At 32.0% G+C, this 22,413-nt stretch overlaps 1 protein-coding gene across 1 annotated transcript; it reads right to left on the bottom strand.

The window, feature by feature from the left end:
* Positions 1 to 11,048: 11,048 nt before the first annotated feature.
* LOC143064646 (uncharacterized) lies at positions 11,049 to 21,936 on the bottom strand. Its single transcript, XM_076237624.1, has 7 exons — positions 21,841 to 21,936; positions 17,747 to 17,884; positions 15,604 to 15,702; positions 14,969 to 15,070; positions 14,204 to 14,320; positions 12,693 to 12,821; positions 11,049 to 11,118 (listed from the first exon to the last, which is right to left on the bottom strand). Exons 1-6 carry the CDS (start codon positions 21,887 to 21,889, stop codon positions 12,712 to 12,714), a joined length of 615 nt encoding a protein of 204 aa, XP_076093739.1. The 5' UTR covers positions 21,890 to 21,936; the 3' UTR covers positions 11,049 to 11,118; positions 12,693 to 12,711.
* Between the last annotated feature and the right edge of the window lie 477 nt (positions 21,937 to 22,413).

Genomic DNA, 22,413 nt, shown 5'->3' with positions numbered 1-22,413 from the left:
AAACAACAGTTAAGAAGCAAAACTCCTCTATTGTATCCTCTAATACACCGAAAACAATCATTCAGCATACTGTAAGGATGAAAGCGGTATCCACTCTAAATGAACTCATCAAAATGACAAGCTCAAATTCACAAACGTCATTACCAGAAAATCCAAAACATTATCCTGATCCAAGTATGTTGGTGGTTTAAATGGAAAACTGACCATTTTATTGCATTGGTCATACCTAATGTTTTCTTTTTATACTTTATTGTCATACATATACATTATTTGCTTTATTCATGATCTTGTGATATTTGTGATATTATAATAACATTTTTACCATATCTAAGAAAAGTTTATTTATCTTCAAATTCTACATTTAAGGGATGTTTGAGCTTTTACTCTTCTATGTAATATTTGTTGAATGTCATTGATTTTATAAACAGTAAATGTATGACTCTTTCAAACATTTGTCGTTTGAGTTGTATAGTTCATCTGCTATGTGTGGACACTATTTTAACAAATAAGAATTGTTATTATCTCTATTTTACAAAATTTTACTTTGGCTTTGATCTAGGTGACTGATAAAATTCTTTCTCAGCGGAGTCGAATGATATTATACACTTATGGCCTTTTGAAAAAGTTAATATAGAAAATTGTCAACACAAAAATGTTATTTCACTGAGGGCACAGACCGACGTGAATTAATGTGCTAATAGTGGAAGGGATTTTGAACGATTGACAAAGCATTATACCTTAGTTAAAAACACAAACACAAGGTTTTTAAACTATTGAAAATAAATGTGTGTCTTTGAAATTCTCGTATGTATAACAAAGGAAGAATCTTTTTTGTAAAATATTGATGGACTTTTAAAGCCCCATTTATAAGATATATCATCAGAACTAGATGCATGTCCAAATCCTTGTTTCCTCGTCACTCCATGGGATTCCTGTACAACGTGAACGTTGCAATTTTGTTTAGTTACATCTGTTACGTCATTTTTATGGGAGATAATTTTAGGGTTATTCTTCCTTCCTTGCAATTGAATGAAACTTAACTGTTTTATTCCATGTCACGTGATAACGTTTTACTCAATATGATTCTTTATAATATATTAAAGGTATAATAAGAAAAATTATCGCTATCGTTGTCAATGAAATTAACCACGTCGTCATAGGTGAAATAACGGAACAACAGATAATCATTGACCATCTCAACTCGATTGCTTTTCTCCATTTCACCATACCGGCTCAAAAAATCAATCTCGTTCAGATGATCAACGATAATCTATAACTATCTCCTGAATTTATGTACTACATGAACTTGATTCAAATGACCTGCATTAATGGAAATGTTACACTTAAAACACGGGGTTAAGAGAGTTAAAGAAATGAAATTGGTAGAAACACGCGTCGCATGAGAAAAGGGAATGGGGAACGATAATCAGCAGAACACTGAAACATTAATTAAAAAAAAGCACAGGTTGACACAATAAATATTCTTTATAAAATAAACAAATGTGGTATGATTGCCAATGAATTAAGTTTTATCCTTGATATCACTAGAAATGCATACAGAAACAAATCTACTGTTGATTTTTCCTTTCAATTTTGATACGAAAAAAGGTGAAGAAATATCTCAGAGGGACAGTCAAACTCGTAAATCGAAAATAAACTGACAACGCCATGTCTAAAAATGAAAAAGACAAACAGACAAACAATAGTACACATGACACAACATAGAAAACTAAAGAATAAGCAACACGAACCCCACCAAAAACTAGGGATGATCTCAGGTGCTCCGAAAGGGTTAGCAGATCCTGCTCCACATGTGGCACCCGTCGTGTTGCTTATGTGATAACAAATCCGGTAAATAGTCTTGTTAGGAAGGTCACATTCTTGAAGTTGTACAAAATTGTTTGTAAAGGGAATAAAATGAGGTCCATGCTGTGTTATTATTTTTAACGAAAAATAAAAACTCACTTTTTACATTTTGGCGCTAAAGTATGTTTCCGTATTATCTTATAGTCACATTATTGTCCGGCGTATTATTATGAATTTGATTAATTTAATGATGAAAGAAACATTTGCTTTGAAATATACTCCCGCTAGAGCTATATAATGAGGATTGAGAACTCACAAACCATGTTTAAGAAAATTGTACAAGTATAAGAACTACGATACAGGAAAATCTTATAAGTATAAGAAAAATTTTTAATGAATAATGTTTAGTTGTTTTAACTATTGATCACTAATTGTATAAAGTTGTATACTGTTAGTATCTCATAAGTCAGTATTTATGGCTGGATATTGATTGTAGTATGTGTAAATATTACAATTGTTGTATAAGAGAGGGACGAAAGATACCAAAGGGACAGTCAAACTCATAAATCTAAAATAAACTGACAACGCCATGTCTGAAAATGAAAAAGACAATCAAACAACAGCACACACGACACAACATAGAAAACTAAAGAATAAACAACACGAACCCCACCAAAAAACTAAGGGTGATCTCAGGTGCTCCGGAAGGGTAAGCAGATCCTGCTCCACATGCGGCACCCGTCGTGTTGCTTATGTGATAACAAATCCGGTAAATAGTCTAATTCGGTAGGTCACATTCATGAAAGGGAAGGGGATTGTAGTTACGACGTAAGGAACATATCCGATATGATTTGTGAAACGGTTATTCCATAACGGTCAACCAACTCGTGATGGCGTTCGTAAAATTTACGAAGGGATGATTTCAACTTCACCATTTGGAACTCTTGGTTTAATAGCTTCCTTGTGAGCAGCAACCCTCTATCAAGAAAATCATGATAGGAAATGCAAGCACGGGAATATCGTATATGTTTTATGACAATCAATATATGACACTTTATGACAATCAATATATGACACTTTAATAACTCCGCTGCATTTTCGTGCTGGTCACAAGTTAGGAACCTCGGGCCTTTGTTAGTCCTAGTGCTTTTTAATTATTTTTTCTTTATTTATAGGTTTCGAAGTTTCGTGTGACATCCGTATCACTGAACTAGTAAATACATAGTATTACATTATAGTTTTTGGCCAGCCGAGGCCCGCCTCCTCGTACAGGATATTCTCACTGCGTTGAAGACCCACTGGTTGACTTTGGTTGTTTTCTGCTTTTGGTCAGGTTGTTGTATCTTTGATAAATTCACCGTTTCCTTTCTAAATCCTTTAAGATAAATCTCCAGTACAAACGTGATATCTTACGGGATTCAATTTGAAGAATTAGTACAACACGGTATCATTACACCCGTTAGTGAATCCGATGAATTGCCAATCACGAGTCCCGTTTTCTTAAAACTAAGAACAGTGTCAATGCCGATAAAAAGGAATCACATAGTTTTCGGTTTTGTTGCAATTGTCGTCTTCTCAGTGCATAAAACGGAGGATTTGATGTAAGTTATTTCAATTTTGCATGAATAAACTGACTCTATGTTTGAATTAGTAACCAATTGTATGCACTCTCCTGTGGATTTTTCCAAATGGGAATAATACTCGGTTGAACTCGTAACACTATGAAGCACAACACATTTTAGCAATAACCAATAACTTTTGTAACTGCCCCAATACTTGTCAGCTTTTAATGAACATAGTGCTCCGTGGTTGAAATAAAGGACATGCGTCCGTTACTTAGGTGACGTTCTGATTAGCTCAGAAACATTTTAAAAATAACACTTGGACGACTTGAACATATTGAAAGATTCAAATTAGCAGGATAAAGTTAGGTAAAAAGAAGTGTAATTTTGAAAACCAGAAATTAATTTTTTCTTGGTCGTAAATTATCGATGGATGGTATTCGCTCTCAAAGAAATTTTATCACACATTGCCTCATAATCGCATTTAGAAATTTTACATTAAATGGGCATTTAAAAAGTCAAAGTGAGGATATATATGTCCAAACACTTTTAATGCGTTTCCCTCAATTTTAGTTTGTTACCCCGATTTTGTTTTTTGTCCATAGATTTACGATTTTTGAACAGCGGTATACTACTTTTGCCTTTATTCCATCATTTAAATAACAACAAGCGAAGGAACTATGTCAATTTGACCTGCTTTGATACGATAACTGGACTTTTTACTAGATGACATTTTTGATCGCTGTTTTTATATTGTAATGAATTAATACAATATATGACAAAAATCAGCAAAGACTCATCAAAATAACTTCTGTTACAAAGTGTATTAAGGTGGCTCGGGTGTCTTCTTCCATCTTGGATTTTGAAGAAGCAGATAACTTTGGTCTAGATATTTGATGAAATGTGAAAATTTTGAGAGTTGTATGGAACTTTTGTAAAAAACTTTTTTTATAAATATAGAAAATTGTGTGTTTTATCATAATTACAGCTGTAATTTTTCAAAAACACCTTGTTTGTGTTTTATTAGATTTTTTTCAACTTTGCCAAATAAGGGGAAATAACTCAGATAAAGTAATTTTTATAACATAAAGTGTTGTGAATTTACCTTTTTTGATACAAGTTCGGTGACCCCATTTTTTCTTTTCTTATCTGAAAGCATGTTATAAGATCACTTGTTTGATATGTTGATGATATATTGACTCTCATTAATGACGACTTTAGTATGTACATTAAAGATATTTATCTGACTGAACTGACTTTAGATAAAGATAATACTAACAATGAACACTGCCCTTTCCTGTGTCTTGATATCTATATATTCAACGGAAAGCTTACTACTAAAAACGGAAAAAGAGATAATTTTTCATTTCCTTTTTTTATTTTATTATTATTCATTTTTAGATGGTTACGTTTTCACCATTATATGGTGTTAACATATCTCAACTTGTTTGATTCGTTCGTGTGTGTAATAACGTATTTGATTTTAACGAAAAAAATCTCTGTACTTTTGACAGATAATTACACCAGGGTTTTCGATATCATAAACTATTTAAGACATTTACTAAATTGTGTCATCGGTATAAGGACATCCTTCATAAATTTAATCATCATGCAGACACCTTTGCGCTTCGTATAGTACAAAAACTCATCATAGATACCAGCATAGAGCATTACCATAAAGCATTACATGTTACAATAGTGTAGCAACCCAACATTCAAAGACACACTTTAAAATATCTAATGAAATGGCTAAGCTCAATCAAAAAACATATTAACACACGTGAACATACACTAAACGAATACGCTTGATCTATGTAACAATGAAAATACAAAATCAATAAAATAAGAGGTTAGATGTTACACTAATGTTTCAGATAAGAGTGGATTGGTTACTAATAGAGATTTCCAATAAAATGACATACGTACATAACTCGACGTACGCACGTAACGGGACCGGTTATTGCTAACAAATTAATTTTGTTAAATGCATCACTCAATTTTTAACTAAGTGTTCCTAATCTATCAAACCAATTTATAATAAATATTTTATTAATATCAAGTATTTCTAAGATAATGAAAAGCGACAGAAATCATGATTTTTATATATCATGTGATTGTTGAGATTCCCGCATAAACTTCAATGTCATAAGACCACGTATACATACGTAACTTTACCTATCATACGATTCATTTGAGTTGTCTTTCATGCTTTCACTGTCCCCGTAAAAACTGAAGTGACAATATAGTTATCTCAAAAATTTAACAAGTATGTATTACCTGGGCTTCAAAATATAGCTTTCGGTGGCCGGGTGTTACCTTTCCACGTCCGAAAGGTAACATTCTGAAGCTAATGTGGTCGTGTGGTCAAGCGCGCCGGTTACAGTGCAGGCGATTAGGTGTCACGATATCTCAGTAGCATGGGTTCGAATCTCGGCGAGGAAAGATAAAAAAAATTGCGATAGCAAATTTACAGATCTAACATTGTTCGGTTGATATTTAGACGAGTTATATATACAGAATGTACACAGCCATGTTTCACCATCACTGCTGGTGATCCGATGGATAAATCTGTTGTAGAGTTGTCACTGGTTCAGAAGTACTTATAAATATGATTATTTCTGTGACTTTATCTTATATTAATTTGTAGGATCCTTTACTATAGACAATTGAGCAGCTGATCTGTAAAAATAACATCTCCATGCCTTATATATCATACACTGTAGTACGACGCTAGATTAAAACTGACGAGGAAAGGTAACACACGGCCACCGAAAGCTTTATTATTTGTGAAGCCCAGATGGTCGTGTGGTCTAGCGGGACGGCGACAGTGCAGGCGACTTGGTGTCACGATATCTCAGTCGCATGGGTTGGAATCCCGGCGAGGGAAGAACAAAAAATTTGCGAAAGCAAATTTACAGATCTAACATTGTTGGGTTGATGTTTAGACGAGTTGATACAACTCGTCTAAACACTGTAAATTAATATACAACTCGTCTAAACATCAACAATCGGGCTTCACATATATAATTGACAACTCTGCGACAGATCCATGGACAGGATCACAAGTGAAGATGATACAGGACTGAAAAAACATTTTTTTTATTCATAATTATAATTATACTAGTTGAAATATACTGGATTGACTGGTAGCAGGCTAGTCTTGAATACGGGTTAAAATATTTTGTTGGACCCCCTGATCGAATGACTTTAAGACTGTATTTTTCGGCTTCTCCACCAAGCATGATGCATTCATGAGTAACAGCAGGTATTGGTTTACTAGTAGAAAGTGTGTCTTTATAGTGGTCACTCTCTCTCCTTATCTAGCATATGAAAATGTGACTCTAAATGTTGGGCATATACAAAAAGGTATACATATGCATTTATCTTTATCATTTCATCATCCATAATATATATTTAATGTTTGTCGCTGGATATTAAACATACATCAGTATCATATTCATCACAGTATAGGTAAAGACGAAAAAGTACTATTTGATAAATATATCAATGATATGAATTTTGTCCACATCAAATTATCTTCAATTAAATTATAGAAAAATAATATTGAAAACAAATAGTCGAGTACACCTTTAACATTCAGGTGTGTTGGAATCTACTTCAAACGTTAAACCTCGAAAAAAAATTTAAAATAGACAACCTTCTCGCTTCGGAATTCATTATTTTGATTATGTCCATGCTTGATTTTAAAATTCATAATTTGAGAAGAACTAAAATATGGGTCAAGTGAAATTACAAGAAATGAAGGGTGTATTTGATAACAAGTTCGAAACTTTCTTATTCCATTATAATATTTGTGTCAATAAAAGAGGGACGAAAGATACCAAAGGGACAGTCAAACTCATAAATCTAAAACAAACTGACAACGCCATGGCTAAAAATGAAAAAAAAAACAAACAAACAACAGCACACAAAAAACAACATACAAAAACTAAAGAATAAACAACACGAACCTTACCAAAAAACTAGGGGTGATCTCAGGTGCTCCGGAAGGGTAAGCAGATAAAACATTCAAAGTTTAATGACAAAATATTCAAATATTAAAAAAGAATTAGCTGGGTTTGATTTTTACATTAAGTATATTCCAGCAAAAACTGCGTGTTCAAATAGCAAAACATGCATGCAGTGCATTCTCCCCTCCGTCATGCTTCAATGCAATAGACCGAAATGCGTTGAGTTAGGTCGGTTATGTCGAGTAAAGACATTTTATTGGAAATCTCTATTAAAACGTTCAAATCCGCTGCATTTGTTAGAACTTGTCCTATGTCAGGACCGTTTATTTTCCTGTTTGAATTTGTTTTACACTTGTCATTTTGGGGATCTGTATAGCTTGGTGTTCGGTATGAGCCAAGGCTCTGTGTGAAATACCATACTTTGACCTATAATGATTTACTTTTACAAATTGTGACTTGGATGGAGGTTTGTCTCATTGGCACTCATACCACATCTTCTTACATCTATTAACCCTGTCGCATTTGAAAACATTTCTGAGACAAGTGACTATGAATTTACATCCCTAATAATCATGAGAATGCCAATCCCAATACCATCATCTTGTTCTCGTTTGAACTATTTTAATTCCACATTTTGAAATAAAGAAGACTTCTGATTGCATGCTTAAAGACTAACAGGGGGGAATGACGTTTCCTTCAAAATAAAATTTATCAGTGATTTTTTGTAAAGTTCATTGGGATTTATAACTTATTTCATTCATGACAGAAAGGTTAATATTTGTCTATTGAAACAAGGATCGGGGATGACGATGGTTCTAATAAACATTGACGTGTTTGTGGTCATCTAATATTTATATTTTTGCATAATTTTTACGGAGAAACTAATTTTGGAGCGGCATGCAGACCACAAATTTGCGAAAGTGGTGTTTTTTTTTAATTATAAACTTAATTTCTTCAGAAGAGGAGCTCGAAAATCCAAAGAAATAGGAATCAAATTGGTGTGGCCTAAAGTAATGTTAAGATGAGTTTAGCCTAATGTAATGTTACGATGAGTTAAGCATTTTTCAACTGATTTTCATAGTTCGTTCTGATGTTGTACTGTTATACCACCGTCCCAGGTTAGGGGAGGGTTGGGATCCCGCTAACATGTTGAACCCCGCCGCATTATGTATGCATGAGTCTGTCCCAAGTCAGGAGCCTGTAATTTAGTGGTTGTCGTTTGTGTTACATATTTGTTTTTCGTTCATTTTTTTGTACATAAATAAGGCCGTTAGTTTTCTTGTTTGGATTGCTTTACATTGTTATTTCGGAACCAATTATAGCCGACTATGCAGTATAGGCTTTGCTTATTTTTGTAGGCCGTACAGTGACCTGTGGTTGTTACTTTCTGTGTCATTGGTCTCTTGTGGAGAGTTGTCTCATTGTCAATCATACCACATCTTTTTTCTTTATATTAATTTGTGTAACAGGGGTAAAAAACACGACACAAGTTAACAGGAGCAACGACATAATATCGAATATACACATAATATCCCTCATTTGGAAGACAGCATATTCCCCTATCTCAAAAATATGTAATGGTAATTACTCCCGGTTGGGTGGTCAAAGCGTAATTAAAGATACGTTAGATCGTTTGAGAAAAAACAAATTTTGGGATGGGGAAAATTGTTACTGTTAATTTTGTGTCATGTCATGATTGTCAATTCAGAAAACAAAGGTAGAAACTGCTCAATATCGTACACCTAGTGAGTCATTTCAGGGATTGCATGAAGGTTAACTTGTGCACTGAAACATCTGCAAACCGAAACTTCAAGCGATTAAAATTCTACTTTTAGCCAAATTTTAGGGAAATATGTGACTTCTTTCCTCCCCCCTCTTTTTGCAATATTTTATAACAAATAAATGCAGATTGCTGCCATGGATACACCAAACAGAAACTATATTTTACTATTTTATATACTGGTTATAAAATCTATGGAAGCTTCTGATTACATACATATGCCCATATAGGACACAAACAGTAAGCTTGATATTGCAAGAAAGCAATGAAAAGGGGATGGTAAAATTCATAAGCGCAAATTTTAATATCTTTTTCTAACTGTTTATTTCTACCTTATGGCATACTTACCAAGCTCAGAATTGTATAATTTAAGACTTTTCATGCCACAAATCTATTGATATTTAGATTCTAAATCAACTTCTGAGTAAATTAAGTGTTTAAGAATGACAATATATGTCAATTTTATTGTTTACAGTCCTTACCAACCAAAATTAGACATTTGACACAAGGCTTATATTTGTACTCTATCGGCTTAACTCTTACTTCTGATTGATTGGGCTGCATGTAGTAACCTTAGTATTGAACGCATTGGGTTTTTTCTTGCGAATATATCAAATTATTGTTTTTATCAAGATTTCATGTTACATTTTGGCATATATTAAATGTATAGTTAAATCAGATGTAATAAATTGATTCCCTATCACCAAGTTTTTTAATCAAGTCTTTGGTATGCAATAAGCATAAAGATTAACATTTTTATGCTTGAAATTGCTAAATTTTATACAATGTTGCATCATCAGAGATCTTATTAAGATATTCAACATTAAAAAACTGACAAAAGAGGTACAGTTTTTAAGATTTGGCTAAAAAGTGAGGTAGAGACAAGATTTTACACTTTGACATGGCACCTTTCTTTAAAATCAGTTTTTGTCGCGTTTCAGTGTCAACTGCTAACCTTCATAAAATATTCATTACTTAACCAATTTTCAAAAATAAAAGGCCATTATACTCGTATTAGCTAGCAGAACTAAGAAAATAAGTTAAAAGGGAGAATTGAAAAAATATTTACTATAAAGGTAGCAATACACAGTTAGGAGTTTAGTTTCGCATTTTGGCCCCTGTGGATTTTTCAAATAGGAAAGTTATTGTGTAATAAAATTCATTTTTTGACAGATGAGTGCTAATATAGCCTTCAAAGATGGTTTATAAGTGCATCAAGATTATTTTTTACATGTTTTATGGGCTGTTTTCTGTTTGACAATCCGTATTTTCATAGCTTCAGGATTCTGATTACATACATATGCTCATATATGACACAAACAGTAAGCTTGATATTGCAAAAAAAGCAATGAAAAGGGGATGGTAAAATTCATAAGCGCAAATTTTAGTATTTTTTCCTAACTGTTTATTGCTACCTTATGTTCTGAAATATCTATTGGTAAGAAGATGCATATTCGATATAAGGATAAGCTTACTATTTAAATGCAGTATTTGATTAAGTCTGAAGTTTGATAGGGCAAGAGACCTGTTTTTTACGCATTCCCTTCATCAGATTTAAACAATATACCCGCCGATACAAAGTTATAGATTATGACAATTTATGGTTCAAGAGAGTGAATGAAAATAACAGCACCACATACACAAGTAAATGAATTGGAAATGTCAGTTGTTCATCACGTATATTTATAAATTTGTCAACATGGACAAGGCAGAATAAAATTATTGTGCGAAGATGGGTGGCGAGGGCCAATTGATGAGAAAAGCTCACTTGGCCCTTTGAGTCAGGTGAACTTATGATGAATAAAGAACTCAAATTATTGTAACATAGAATTAAAATGTCAAAGTACCTGAACGTATATATTAATGATTCATCGACACAGTGACTGCAGTGAATACTTATATAAAGAAAAAGATACACTCAATTTTGTAATCGTTTATTCTTAATATTTTTCTTCTGTTTACTCTCCATGGAATGTCTTTTTTTTTCTTAGTTTTTCATCTACAAAATAAATCGAAAAGGTTTGAGTTGATACTTTATTATTTTATAACATTTATTGGTGCATTTAAACTTATAAAATTTCTTCATCAATGTATGATGCAAAGGAGGGACGAAATATACCAGAGGGACAGTCAAACTCTCAAATAATGCTTACAGGGAAATTTCATTTCTTTTGAATTGAAATTTATTTCAATACGTTTCCAATTTCTTTGTCTTTTATATGACGCAATGGCCTTTGTGTGTTTATCGTTTCTATGACATGGTATAGAATGTGACATCCCCGGCATAGGGTTTATGTCCATTATAGTATCCCTGATATTTGAATACTTCGCTTATTAAGGAAATACATACATATATATATATATATATATCATTCGGTTTAGTTCACTTTTTGTTTATAAAATTGGCTCGTTTCAACCTTTCTGGAAAGTGAATCTTATGTAAAGATAATTTGAATATTCTCACCATCTTATATAAATTTAATACCTATGTAGCATCTTTCATCATTTATCCCCATGACGCTTGCCAAAGATAAAACCTTATCATTCATAGGTTTGTTATGTTGTTCTTGAAATTCATACTTATATTTAAATTAGCTCTAACATAATATCGAGATATTGTATATTTTATATATCTAGTAATTGAACTTTGAACCACTCTGCATTCCCATAAACTGTTAAAATCTCAAATTCAGCTGCTAAATATGTTCATCATTCATGGGCGCAGTCATTACAGGGGAGATATTATTAGTTACACAGTGCGAAGCCAAACTCGATATGAATTTTATTGACCCGATAAATTCCGTATTAGGACAATTGAACACTGTCTAACGAATTTATCCTGATTTTGTTATATTACATATTATTATATTCAAATTCAATGTTAGGACAATATCAATAAATATATTTTAGATATTAAATAAAAAACTGTGAAAAATAAAAAATATTATGACTACAAAGCAACTCAATTGTTTTTTTTTTTTATTTTTTTTTTATTGGGTCAATGGTATAAGGGAGATAATTCCAATTGACGTACTAAATAAGGGAGATAATTTCAATTGACGTAATAAATATTGGAGATAATTCCAAGTGACGTGATAAAAAATTGTACTGAAATTTATTAGGACAATATCAGCCAATCAAATTGTGAGAAATTACTTTAAATCAGGATAAAAGAATTGATCCAATTTAGATTAAATAAAGAACAGCATAGTTTGATATACATGTCTTGTTTTCAAGAGGGATAAATCATACTTTTAAAAAAATCTCTGATTTAAACAAAATTTATCTGAAACCGACATTGCCAAGATGCATAAAATCTCTGTTAAAACATATGTTATTTGCTCACATGCAACCTGAATAAAATACAAGTGAATCCTTATGTTAGCTGCTCATTCATACTATTCTAAATTATATATAAGAAGTACTTATTCAACCCGAGTATCTTTATTTGTGAAATTTTGTCACTGATGTCGTAAGGAGGCAGCATTTTATTCTTGTACAATGAACAAACAGATGAAAGAGCACTTTATTTTAGAAGAATAATTTGTTAGTATTTTGCAGACATGGTTTTACCTATTGGCAGTGGATTATATTAAGGACGTTCCACGCAACATCTATTGTTCTTACAACATGAGTTTTGGCCAACTTCTTCTCCACTACACTGATTTTTCGGCACGCACGTTCCCTCACAGTCACGTCCACCTGTAAATATAGTAATAATATTCACTTAAATTTCCAGAAGAGGTATTAACTCTCCAGAGTTGACATAATATATATTTCTTCATTTTTTAATCATGAAATGGAAAATGATTTTTGCCACCAATATTGAACTCATACAACCTCTTTTGATAATTTTCATCGTACCTATATAAGTATCAATTTATTACGATTTTTTTTCAAAGAAATGTAAGATTTCGAAGATAACTATGTGAAAAAAAATGTTTTATTATTCAACTATAAGCACAAGACTGAGAGCAATACCTCAATATGCACTGCAATGGGTTTTGATTGCACTATGATTATACCTTTTCTCTTTAAAAGTGAAAATATAACTCACTTTAGCTTGCTCCTTTCATATTTAATTTAATGTAAGTACGGCTTTAATTTTAATTGAATAACGTACATGTATCCAATCTATTTAAGGGTCCTAGCCTATATTTAACAAAATCAATATGATGAGTTATTTTTCAAATGTAGGACAATTATCTAATGCCTTCTATGATTCATAAATAGAAACTTGTTTTCAATATGAGGCTGCCTTTTTTCAAACACGAATATTTCTTTCATATTGCATTGAAAGTGAAAGAAAAAACTTACACCAAGTCCATATGATACACCAGTTTTGAGAATAAGAAGGTATATCTAAAAGGCATCTTATCCGAATTTATTAATTTGTCTCTGTAGAAAGAATTGAATGGGTGTATCCTTAGGCAATATGAATATTGCGGCAAATATAGAGTTAAAAGATCCATAACTGGAATTAAAATCCAGATAATTTTCTAAATCAAAATAGTCTACATTTATTCATTTTGAATGTCAATTCCAATAAGAGTAATATTGTTCGTTTTAGAATACCTTCTGTTTATGTCACATATTGTATCTAACTATGGAAATAATACCATTGAATACTTTACTAGTTATACTTCATGAATGACAAGTCAAAAGATTATACAAATCGAAAGGTGCTTCTTTTTGTCAATCTTAACACTAACGTACAGTAATGAAGATCGAAATTCAAGCATACTGGAGAAGTTTACGATGAATAAAAATTGACTTAAAAGTACGAAATATGGTAAAAACGATATGAATTATTCAAAATGATAAACGCCAATTATATTAGATGTAGGCTCTGGCAAATTAATGAATAATATTGTTATTTGAATAAGTAACTAGAGTATTAAAAAAGAAGATTGTTTTGCTCAACATGTTTAAGTAATTTCTCTTATCTACTCATTCATATCAAACAAAAAAAGCTAAATGTGCCTTATCTGAATATTATAACTTTTAATTTTATTTATAAAAGTATATAATTCAAACTTACAATATAACATATTAATATTCAGAATATTATTTACGATACTTACAGAGTTTACAGCATTTGTGATTTGGTGTTGCACAAAATCCATTTAAAAATCCACCATTACAATCGTCTGCACTTGCAAACTGGCAAGTTCCATCAACTTTCTCACATGGTTCATCCTCTATAATATATATAGTCAATGCATTTGAAGTGAGTACTAACTCTGTTATAATGCTAATGTTTAAAGGCAAAAATAACCAGTGGCTCTTTTGATCTTGTGAAGAAAAATCATATTTCGTTTATTGAATTTTGAAGCTTTTACATGTCTGTGCTTTTGTTTTTTTTTTACTTTTACTTCATAATAAATACATCATCTGGTGACTTTTTCTTTTAATATAACATATACTGCGTGTTTCCGTGATTCTTTTTTTATACAATATATACTGCGTGAAATCATGATGGTATTAGTTAGTATATCTTTATTTCTCAACCAACCAAATAACATTGGTATAGAGATTAATCTTTAACAATTTAGCTATTTGAAGGTCTATTTACTTTTGTTAAAGTTCAAAAGATAATTGACAAAAAGTGAAAAATGATCAAAAGTCCTGATACACATAGCACCCATGTACGGTCACCCCATGTACACGAACGAACATGCATACCACACGTCGTTAATCTAACAAGTAAGATTTTAAAGATTTTAAAATAGCCGGAATGGCTAATGTATACAAAACATTTTATCTATTATTATTTTATTTTTTTATTTTTTTTCGCGCTATCTCTCTCTCCTCTCTCTTCTTACATTATCATGTATAGTATAGCTTACTGTTACAGCACTTATTTCCACCACAACATTCGCCTACTTCATTAGGGGTTTTTCCTTTACATTCGGCGTCACATACACCTCCTACAGCTGCACACCAATCATCTGCAATTTGAATATATAGCTTTATTTTGACTATCGTACATAAATTAAAAAAAAATATGAAAGTATTGGTAAGGAAGTCATGGAAATATTTTTGTAAGAGAGCTCTTGTTAGTGGTCCTAGTCGTAATTGCGCCCTTCAACAATGATCATAACCCTGTTGGAGCATCAGGTTTTACTTTACATGTATGCATATGTGTAGAGGTTTTCCCTGTCGACTATAATTCTACATATAGTTCTACATGCATACATAGCTTTAGAGGTTTATCCTACCGAAGCACCTAACCACACTCCAATAGAAGTGATAGAGGCAGAGGTCTTTCATACTGACACGTCACACATGACTTGGGAGTTCATTTAATTCCGACTGTTTTTCCTGTTGCTATCTGCATGTCGTTCTGACATTTACAAATGTATCCACGTTAGTTATAAACAATATGTAGACGTGTGTGTGTGTGTGTGTGTGTGTGTGGTTAAAAGTTTCCAAAATATATTGATTTGTTTTATTTTAGTAAGGGATATTAAAATTAACCTACCATTACATGTATCTCTACAACATCTTTTACCATCGCAACACGGTCCACTATCATTACTACCCTCGGCACATTTATCTGAACAAGTGCAAGCAACATCATCTGTAATTAAAAAAAAAACTGTTAACCTACCATAGTATATTTATCATATTAATACTTTATATAATAGTTTATTCAAAACTAAAATTTTGGAAAAAAAGAATTGAAAATGAAAACGTAATTTACTGGTCTTCTCGGGCATCGACATTCAAATCTAGTGTCATTGGACTATAATTCCGTTTTGTTAACCAAATCTAGTGTCAATGGACTGTTAATCCATATTGTTTAATCTAGTCTCGTTGGACTATTTATCCGAATTGATTATCAAATCTAGTGTCAATGGACTATTAATCCGAATTGTTTATTAAATCTAGTGTCAATGGACTATTAATCCGAATAGTTTATAAAATCTAGTGTCAATGGACTATGAATCCGAATTGTTTATCAAATCTAGTGTCAATGGACTATTATTCTGATATATTAATCAATCTAGTTTATTCGTTGGATGATTATTCAGATTTGATTCTTTTTTTAATTCATGCTTTTATTTAGTTGAGTGAAGTTTATCAAAGATCTTTATCGATAAACTTAATGTGGTTTCCTGTATTGCACGAACATCTTTTTGTTTGAAACTTTCTTATATAAAATAAGGAGATGTTGTATATGATTGCTAATAACTCAAAGATCCGTTGACACCAAGATTTTGCACTTGAAAAAATTGTAGACTTTCACTCGAATCGGTTCGAATAATCTGGCGGCATAGTTGTTGGTCCGAATTTGAGTTTGTATTGTATAATTAAGGATGCCGTCGGGCCAGGTATAATGTTCAAACGTTGTACATACTTTTATTTAGAAGCGCGGTATAAGGATCAACATTTGTTCACACTTTTTTTCTTTAAAAGAGGGATATAATGATCTAGAAGTGTGGAATAATGATCAAGGGATATACATAGTGTTATCTAGAAGTGTGGTATAATGATCAAGGATTATACATAGTTTTATCTAAAAGCGTGGTATAATGATCAAGGGAAATACATAGCTTTATCTAGAAGCGTGGTATAATGATCAAGGGATATACATAGTTTTATCTAGAAGCGTGGTATAATGATCAAGGGATATACATAGTTTTATCTAGAAGCGTGGTATAATGATCAAAGATTATACATAATTTTATCTAGAAGTGTGGTATAATGATCAAGGGATATACATAGTTTTATCTAGAAGCGTGGTATAATGATCAAGGATTATACATACGTTTTATCTAGACGTGTGGTATAATGATCAAGGATTATACATAGTTTTATCTAGAAGCGTGGTATAATGATCAAGGATTACACATACGCTTTATCTAGACGTGTGGTATAATGATCAAGGATTATACATAGTTTTATCTAGAAGTGTGGTATAATGATCAAGGATTACACATACGTTTTATCTAGAAGTGTGGTATAATGATCAAGGATTATACATAGTTTTATCTAGAAGCGTGGTATAACGATCAAGGATTATACATAGTTTTATCTAGAAGCGTGGTATAATGATCAAGGATTATACATAGTTTTTTCTAGAAGCGTGGTATAATGATCAAGGGATATACATAGTTTTATCTAGAAGCGTGGTATAATGATCAAGGGATATACATAGTTTTATCTAGAAGTGTGGTATAATGATCAAGGATTACACATACGTTTTATCTAGAAGTGTGGTATAATGATCAAGGATTATACATAGTTCTATCTAGAAGCGTGGTATAATGATCAAGGATTATACATAGTTTTATCTAGAAGCGTGGTATAATGATCAAGGGATATACATAGTTTTATCTAGACGTGTGGTATAATGATCAAGGATTATACATAGTTTTATCTAGAAGCGTGGTATAATGATCAAGGATTATACATAGTTTTATCTAGAAGCGTGGTATAATGAGCAAGGGTTATAAATACGTTTATTTAGACGCGTGGTATGAGGATCAAAGGTTATGCATACGTTTATTTAGAAGCACTGTGGGAGGATCAAGGGTTACTTAATTATCTTGATTTTTCAATGGTAATTTGATCGATGATGATAGGGTATGCAAAATGAATAACATTTATAACAATTTTACCTTTACAGTCGTCTATACAGCAAGATCGATGTGCTCCACAACACAGACCTGGAACTATAGCTTGACTGCTGCAAGTTTCTGTACGTGTGTCGAAACAAAAACCTTTGGCTGATGTGCATCTCGTGTCTCCACCATTTCCTAAAAAAGAACAGAAAATCAAACAACACGTTTTCTCATATCACAGTCACTTAAAAATAAAAATTCTTTATAGTTGATAAGTTTTGTAAACAATTGCCTCTAGATAAACAAAACTAAACCAAAAAAGGATAAAATATTAAATTGTTCGCGTTAGCTTGTTTCAGATCCAATTATTTATGACGACACATTAGCCTTAACTCAAATGACTAATGATATCGCCGTGGTAAAAACAGGTAAATTGAACTCTGCATATGACTGACAATATCTTCACAAAAGCACTATTGATTCTACTGTCCGAAACCCTATACTGGTCAATATCGACAGGACAACATCATAGTCAATATTGACGAGACAACATCATCATCATTATTTCCGACCGACAAGACAACATCCTAGTCAATATCGACAAGACAACATCATGGTCAATATCGACAAGACAACATCATGATTAATACCAACAAGACAACATCATGATTTATACCAACAAGACAACATCATGATTTATACCAACAAGACAACATAATGATTAATACCAACAAGACAACATCATGGTCAATATCGACAAGACAACATCATGATTTATACCAACAAGACAACATCATGATTAATACCAACAAGACAACATCATGATGTATACCAACAAGACAACATCATGATTTATACCAACAAGACAACATCATGGTCAATATCGACAAGACAGCATCATGATTAATACCAACAAGACAACATCATGATTTATACCAACAAGACAACATCATGATTTATACCAACAAGACAACATCATGATTTATACCAACAAGACAACATCATGATTAATACCAACAAGACAACATCATGATTAATACCAACAAGACAACATCATGAGTTATACCAACAAGACAACATCATGATTTATACCAACAAGACAACATCATGAATTATACCAACAAGACAACAAGACAACATCATGGTCAATATCGACAAGACAACATCATGATTAATACCAACAAGACAACATCATGATTTATACCAACAAGACAACATCATGATTTATACCAACAAGACAACATCATGATTTATACCAACAAGACAACATCATGATTAATACCAACAAGACAACATCATGAGTTATACCAACAAGACAACATCATGATTTATACCAACAAGACAACATCATGAATTATACCAACAAGACAACATCATGGTCAATATCGACAAGACAACATCATGATTAATACCAACAAGACAACATCATGATTTATACCAACAAGACAACATCATGATTTATACCAACAAGACAACATCATGATTTATACCAACAAGACAACATCATGATTAATACCAACAAGACAACATCATGAATTATACCAACAAGACAACAAGACAACATCATGGTCAATATCGACAAGACAACATCATGATTATTACCAACAAGACAACATCATGATTTATACCAACAAGACAACATCATGATTTATACCAACAAGACAACATCATGATTTATACCAACAAGACAACATCATGATTAATACCAACAAGACAACATCATGATTAATACCAACAAGACAACATCATGAGTTATACCAACAAGACAACATCATGATTTATACCAACAAGACAACATCATGAATTATACCAACAAGACAACATCATGGTCAATATCGACAAGACAACATCATGATTAATACCAATAAGACAACATCATCGCTAGAGCACTATTGATTCCACTGTCCCAAGATAACAACCTGTTCAATATCGACAAGACATTATCATAGTCAATATCGACAAGACAACATCCTGGTCAACACCGACAAGACAACACCCTGGTCAATATCGAAAGGCGACATCATGGTCAATATTGACAAGACAACGGATTATGTAATTAATTTTAATGATATAAGATAGAATTGTTATACTTTTTTTTACTAATATTTGTATGATTCTTATCTGGCTGTGATTTTACATCTTAGATTTGAGATGATTACATTAATATTTATATATGATGTTTATCAATATTATTATGTCAATTATCAAAATCATTGTGTTAAATTACTTTGCTCTTCATTGGCCCTTTATTTGGAATAGAAATTTCTTATCTTATCTTATCTTATGCATGTACAGACGATGAAAACGACACTCCTCATTTGTTTGAATTTAATAATAAAAATACTTTACTAGTCTAGCACAGTAAACAATAAATATAAGAAAAATATATAATTACGACAAATGCAAAATGTCACTTATATATTTTATAAGAAAACAGATTATAATACATCTGAATAAATTCTTTGAAAATGTTACTTTTAACTCGTATATATAAATGAAGGAAACTAGACCAGTGAAGCCCAGAAAAGATTGATACGCAGCAAGATAAACAATCTTAATTTTAAGTCATTAGTTTGATTCAAACAGTCCTATTTCGACATACATGTTCAATGCAAATACAGCAATTACATATGTAGTTTGATTCAAACAGTCCTATTTCGACATATACGTTAAATACAAATACCGCAAGAGAAAACCGTACAATTCAACCAAAGCAGAACTGGATCCCATTCAAATCTCATATTAATAAAACAAAAATGTAAATGACAAAAACAAGTTTTAAAGAAAAATCACAGAATGTAGAAAAAAACAAGAATTGTTTTAAGGCATAATTACTATAGATAAATTGCAAGTGAATAATTCGACCTCATTAAATCCGAATTTATGTGAACTTCAATTAAAGCCCTCAGCCAGAGATGGATAACGCATGAATTGTGTGTGTGTTGGTTATACAAAACAAACGAATGTCAACATTGGAAGTGAAACAAGGTAAACATAACAGATATCATTCTTATGCTGGTGAAAACGTTGATGTAATATAGAATATAAAATTAAACAGACCTAGAAAAATCCAATTGCAGGATTTCACTTTCTATTCATATCTATATCTAAATGTATGTTTATATCGCTTATATGACCATCAGAGGTGTTCGGAGGTCACCTCTATAGTTAATTCAAAGGCTAAGAAACAGGTGATATGCAAGTTTCAGCAAGCTATAATTACTCATGTCGATCCGAGTACAAATAGAGCTGATATTTAAAGACACTTAACAGCTATTGTCTTTATCCTGCTTTTACTTTTTTGACATGTTTATCCATCTCAATCGTTGAATTCATTTTTGAAAAGAGGATCCCAAATTGAACTGTGACGTAAATAATTATCAAAAGTACCAGGATTATAATTTAGTACGCCAGACGCGCGTTTCGTCTACATAAGACTCATTAGTGACGCTCATATCAAAATATTTATAAAGCCAAACAAGTACAAAGTTGAAGAGCATTGATGATCCAAAATTCCAAAAAGTTGTGCCTAATACGGCTACGGTAATCTATGCAGCGGATGAGAAAATCCTTAGTTTTTCGAAAAATTCAAAGTTTTGTAAACAGGAAATTAATAAAAATGACCCCATTATTGATATTCATGTCAACATCAAAGTGTTGATTACTGGGCTGGTGATACAATTATTTCACATAACCGGGCTGGTGAAACAATTATTTCACATAACCGTTAACTCGCAACAGAAGCAGGATACCAGGAGACAATATACGTCTAGTATACGTATATCGCTTCGTGTAATCTGTACACCGGTATAAGAATAGTACAAAAGTCGATTGCAGGATGAAAAGATCTAAAATAGCAGATTTACATGATTGTGTTGATAATCTTAATACAATTTATTCCAGCAAAAATGTGTGTACTGAAAGCAGTCATTATGCCTCCACGCAAAAGGGCGATACACGTTCAAATAAGCTGGCTATTAAAGAAAGAACAGATGTGGTGTGATTGCCAATGAGACATGTAGTGTCATTATCATTTGGAAATCTCAAATAAAACAAAAATCAAATTGGTCACAAAACTTATCAATTAAAAAAAAGAGCAATAGCATAATTCGTATAATTTTTTTGAAAATAGCGAATAAGAGATTTCTTACCTGAACAACTAGCAACCAGCATCAACACAAGTAGAAATGTTGTATACATCTTTCAGAGATAATCTGCAGAACTTTTGTGTGTTTCAAGTGAAGGCCTGTAAATGATAACTTAAACGTGGGGTGTAATGTTTAAATAGTATGAAGCAACAGATGCCAAAAAGGCTGACTAGTTTAAAAATCTGAAGCGTAACGTAGCAGTATACAACAGATGCCAAAAACGCTGACTTGTTTAAAAAGCTGAATATTAAATTTTACGAATAAATTTGAAAACAACATATGCCAAAAACGCTGACTAGATTGAAAAGCAACATACATACAAATGTGGCAACATATGATACTGCGAGATGACAAATTATTAGAGATGTAAAAGAAACCTGTTCGTGTTTATGTTTCCGTTAAATATGATGACGACTGGAAAAATATGTTGCCCTCGCTTAAACTTTTCTTAAGCAAAATCATTCTCAAATTTAAAACGCCGGCTTACAAAATGTACAAATGTATGTTTTCGAACTTAATCAGATATGTTATTGAGCATCGAACGCTTGTAAAGGATGAATGTTTCTTGGTGGTCAA

This window comes from Mytilus galloprovincialis, chromosome 2 (genome assembly GCF_965363235.1).
Source record: "Mytilus galloprovincialis chromosome 2, xbMytGall1.hap1.1, whole genome shotgun sequence".
Taxonomy (NCBI): domain Eukaryota; kingdom Metazoa; phylum Mollusca; class Bivalvia; order Mytilida; family Mytilidae; genus Mytilus; species Mytilus galloprovincialis.
This window is presented reverse-complemented; position numbering and strand designations above follow the sequence as displayed.